Source organism: Antrostomus carolinensis, unplaced genomic scaffold (assembly GCF_000700745.2).
Source record: "Antrostomus carolinensis isolate BGI_N321 unplaced genomic scaffold, ASM70074v2 scaffold28083, whole genome shotgun sequence".
Classification (NCBI taxonomy): Eukaryota; Metazoa; Chordata; class Aves; order Caprimulgiformes; family Caprimulgidae; genus Antrostomus; species Antrostomus carolinensis.
In genome coordinates this window covers 1-4,397 of record NW_010306287.1, presented here as the reverse complement: position 1 = coordinate 4,397, position 4,397 = coordinate 1, and the positions used below count along the sequence as shown (strand labels likewise).

The 4,397-nt window shown below is 58.8% G+C and overlaps 1 protein-coding gene across 1 annotated transcript; it reads left to right on the top strand.

Annotated features, from left to right (window-relative positions):
* Nucleotides 1-628: 628 nt before the first annotated feature.
* On the top strand, nucleotides 629-3,219 carry NFKBIE (NFKB inhibitor epsilon; the record flags this gene model as incomplete). Its single annotated transcript, XM_010165090.1, has 5 exons — nucleotides 629-731; nucleotides 1,392-1,623; nucleotides 1,797-1,885; nucleotides 2,174-2,422; nucleotides 2,742-3,219. Coding segments are annotated over 5 exons (739 nt in total), but the record flags the coding sequence as incomplete, so codon positions are not given.
* Nucleotides 3,220-4,397: the final 1,178 nt, after the last annotated feature.

Genomic DNA, 4,397 nt, shown 5'->3' with positions numbered 1-4,397 from the left:
GGATGTGGGGGAGAGAAGAGGAAATTGGTGCGGGCCCGTAGATCAGCTGGCACGGGGACTGTGCTGCACAGGTGATCTTGGCCCCGTGCCGGGCTCCTGCCCAGCTTTGGCTGCCTGCCCTTGCAGAGGGGAAAGCAGAAGTGTGGTGCGCAGCCGGCAGCGGGGAACTGGAATTCCCCGGGCAGCTGCCAGAGCCCAGACCTCCCTCCACAGCCACCAAACCCAGCCCCGGGCTCTGCAAAATGCATCCCAGGCTCTTCAGACCTGCCCCAGTTGGAGGCCTGGCTTTGAGCAGCCCTGTACGTGCTGTGAAGTCCAAGGGAGGACCCTGTGGTGCTTAGCAGGGTCAAGAGGGTTCATTCCCCATGGGGGTCAGAGTGAAGGACTGCCCTGGGGAGCTTCAGGACATGTTTCTGCTTTGCCCTGCTGCTGAGTTTCCCCAGGGAGTGGGCAGGATGGGGGAGCTCCGAGCTGGTGGGAAGGGAGAGGAAGAGACTGGGAGAGGAGGGGAGGCTATTCCTCCATGCGGTGGTGGAAGATCTCTGCTCCTGAACATGGTACTTGGGACTCATTTTTCTTTTCTTTTATTTTCTTTTTTCCCTGCCCTGTTCCCTTTATCCCTCTGTAGGTTGGTTCACCTAGCCATCATCCACTGCGTTCCAGCTGTGGCACTCTGCTGCATTGCTCAGCTGCCCAGGGAGGTGCTGGAGATCCAAAATGATCTTTTCCAGGTATGCAAAGGATGTGATAGGCAGAAGATGGGAGGAAGACAGGTTCTGCAGGCTGCTCCCTGGATAGATGCCCAATCCATCTGCCCTTTCCTCAGGACCACAGAAACACAGAATGGTGGGGGTTGGAAGGGACCTCAGGAGATCATCTAGTCCAACCCCCTTGCCAAAGCAGGTTCCCTGCACCAGGTTACACAAGAAAGGGTCTAGGCCCTCCACCTGCTTCCTCCAGAGTGTGGTGAAGGTCCCATGTGAGCAGTCCCTCTTCAGAGAGAGGAAGAAGGGTGTGGGAGATATGCTGAGAGGTGTGGCAGCTCCCAGCACAGCAGGGTGAAGGGGTCCTTTATGAGGCCCCAGGATGTCGCAGACAGCCCTGGGGGGTGGAGCAGGCATGGCTTGAATGTGGCAGGGTAGATAACCTGGGAGAGTGAGATCTGCCCCCACAAGTGATCTTTAAGCTGAGGTGCTGGGGGGGGGGACAGCAAGTTTCCACCCCTCAGTGTCAGCCATGCTTAGCCCCAGGACAGGGACAGGCTCAGGCTCCTGCACGACAGCCTGCCCATGCTGCCAGGCTGGCTCCTGTAGGCTGCTGTGGCTCATCACTCATAGTGTCCTGTGGGGCATCCCCTTCTTTCCTAACCTCTGTCCCCATCTCCTCTCTAGACTCCGCTCCACCTCGCTGTGTACCTGGAGCAGCCCAGCGTGATCCAGGCGCTGATCCACAAAGGGGTGAACCCCGGGCTGCAGGACCACCACGGCAACACCCCGCTGCACCTGGCCTGCGAGCAGCAGTGCCTGCAGTGTGCCCAGCAGCTGCTGCAGGGCACAGCCCCACCGGAGGGCACAGCCCAGCCCCACGGGCACCGCCAGGACCTGCAGATCCAGAACTGGCAAGGTGAGACCTGGGGGCAGCCCGGTGTGGAGCAGGTGGCTAGGTGGGGGCAGAGACCATGTGCTGTGTATGCAGGGATGTGGGAGTGCAGCAGGGCAGGTGTGGGGCCAGGGTTGGCATGCCTTGGGGTGGTCTGGGCTGACTGTCTCTCTCTCTCTCCTGCCTCCCAACCCCAGGCTTGGCTTGTCTGCACATCAGCACCTTGAAGGGGAACATCCCAATGATGTCTCTGCTGCTGGAGTGCGGTGCCAACATTGATGTTCAGGTAAGGCTGGGGGCATGGTGAGATGTTCATGGTGCCTGGCTCCCTTGGGCACTCTCTCCAGCCTTGGAACAGGCACTGCCAGGCAGTGGCAGGACTGCCGTGGGGCTTGAAGGCACTGAATTTTGAGGGGGAAGAGAGGAAAGGTCTTTGCGGGGCTGTTGGGTGCTATGACTGCAATTGGGGTGGGGATCGCCCCCTTTGCACCCTGTCAAGGGGGTGCAGGTGGGTTGCTGTGGGGCCCATCTGAGGGGACCCTGTACCCATGCCCTTGTTGCCTGCGGGTTGCAGGAAGGCACAAGTGGGAAGACCCCATTGCACCTGGCCGTGGAGTGCCACAACCGCAAGGCTGTCCAGTTCCTGCTGCGCAACGGGGCGGACGTGGACGCCCAGATGTACAACGGGTGCACCCCGCTCCACCTGGCCGTGGGCCGCAAGGATGCTGCCATCGCCGCCATCCTCTCGCACTCTGGGGCTGACACCCTGCTGAGGAACATGGAGAATGAGACAGCCCAGGACCTGGCTGATGGCAATGATGATGTGAGTCTGCGAGGGGGAAAGGCTGAGGCTCTGCAAGCATGTCAGAGGGCGGGGAAGTCGGAAAATTTAGGGGGAGCTTCTAAGAGAAGTTTCTAGCCATGCTTATCCTTCCCTATAGGATGCAGGCATTGGCTCTGGGGGCCCATGGGTGCCTGTCGCCTTGAGCCCTAGGGAAAGCCCAGCCAGGGTTTTTTGGCACTTCCCCAGGGAGGTGGGTGGGAGGCTGCAGGGCTGGGGGGGGGAAGGAATGGGCCCCTACCCCAGCCTGATGGAGACATGACCTTGGATCCTTACATGTCCACACCCTTGGCCTTTGCAGCTCCTCGCCTTGCTGCCCTTCGATGACCTGAAGATCTCAGGGAAGCCTGTTGTGTGCTCTGAGTGAGCAGCTGGACTCCTTTGGCCCGTTGGGCTGCCTCCTCGCTCTGCACTGCTGCCTTCTGGGACCTTGCCTGCCTGCAGTTCAGTGGGAGCAGAGATACTTTGGGAGACTTATCTCCCCCCTCTCCACTTTGGAAAAGTTTTGTTGGCCTCAGGCCGCCTTCCCAGAGGGAAGAAGGTGGCACTATGAGCACTACACAAGGGAGGCTTTTCTTTTAGTATTTGTGCCCAGCAGCAGGACTAAATTTCCCCTCCCTGCCATGGATCTGACTTGTGGGGGTCTCCAGCTTCCACGAGGAAAGAACAGGAGAGGACTCCTTTTCACACTGCACAGTGGACGGAGCGTTCTCTGGCACCCCCAAATAAGTGTGGAGTGAGGGGAGTTCACACGCACTCTAATAAACATTTGTTTTTGCTGCGGGCACCTGAGGTCTCATGTGATCTAACCCACCTTGCTCCCTGCAGCAGCGGGAGGATCAGCATTACCCGGAGCAGTGTGAGGGCTGCAGGGGCTTCCCCAGCCCACCCGCTTCCTCAGGTCCTTCACGCAGCAGAAGGGGAGTGGGAGTGCAGGGGTTTCCCCGCTTGCAGAACCTTTCCAGTGCTCAAGGCCAAGGCTGAGGGATCCCAGCCTGGTCCTTCGTTCCCCTGCCACCTCACCAAGCATCTGGCATCAGGGTTGAAGAACGAGCGTAGGCAGCGCCAGAAGACCAGGTTGTGGATCCCTGCTTCTGCTGTTGTGCCTGGCGTCTTGCTTCCTTACTGTGCTGAGGTTTCCTCTTTCACAAAGAGGACAGAAAGATCCTGCTCCATCTCCTGGCTTGGGAAGGTGTTAAAAATCTTAGGCCATGAGTCTTCCCCTTTTAAATTCCCCCAGGCCAAAAGAGACAGCAGTGTTATCTCCACATTCCTTCTCTTGTTCAGCATGCCACCCTTCCGCGCCCCCTTTCCAAGCCAGAGGAACAAGTGCAGTGCACTAGGGAACCAGCAGCCAAAGGTGCTGTGGGACTGGAGACACCGAGTGTGCCTGACCCCACGTCAGCAAGGGAAATTCCCCACTTGCTGCCTGGGAGCAGCTCCTCTTGTTTGGGGCAAATCCTGGATGGTGCAATCACCCGAGATGCTCTGGAGTGAGCCGTTGTCTTCCTCCTCCCTTCTGGGAAAGACAGTGAGGAAGGGAATGCTGCCAGGAAAGCAGCATGGACTCCCTCCAGGAGCCTGCCTGGTCTCTTCGGCAGCCCTGGGCTGGATTGCTCCTTTTCTTTTGAATCTTTGCCTCTCACCTTCTGGCAGAGCCTCAACCCTGCTGCAAACAAGCCCTCTCCTTCTCATGGGCCTCGGCCAGCACCTGCCGGGGCGGGTGGCCTGTGGGTCTGCTCTGGTGGCACCTTCCAGGGGACATGGGGCATTCCGGGTGGCCCAGAGCGGGAGCGATGGGCGCTGCAGGGCAGAGGTGGGGCCAGGGCTGCAGCTGGGTGGGAAGCGGAGGAAAGAGGCGGAGGCAAATGATCTGCACGATCTTTTTTATTATTTTTAAATAAAGTTGGGGTTTTTTAAAAAAAATGAGGCTGTGGTAGAACGTTACTGGGTGTCA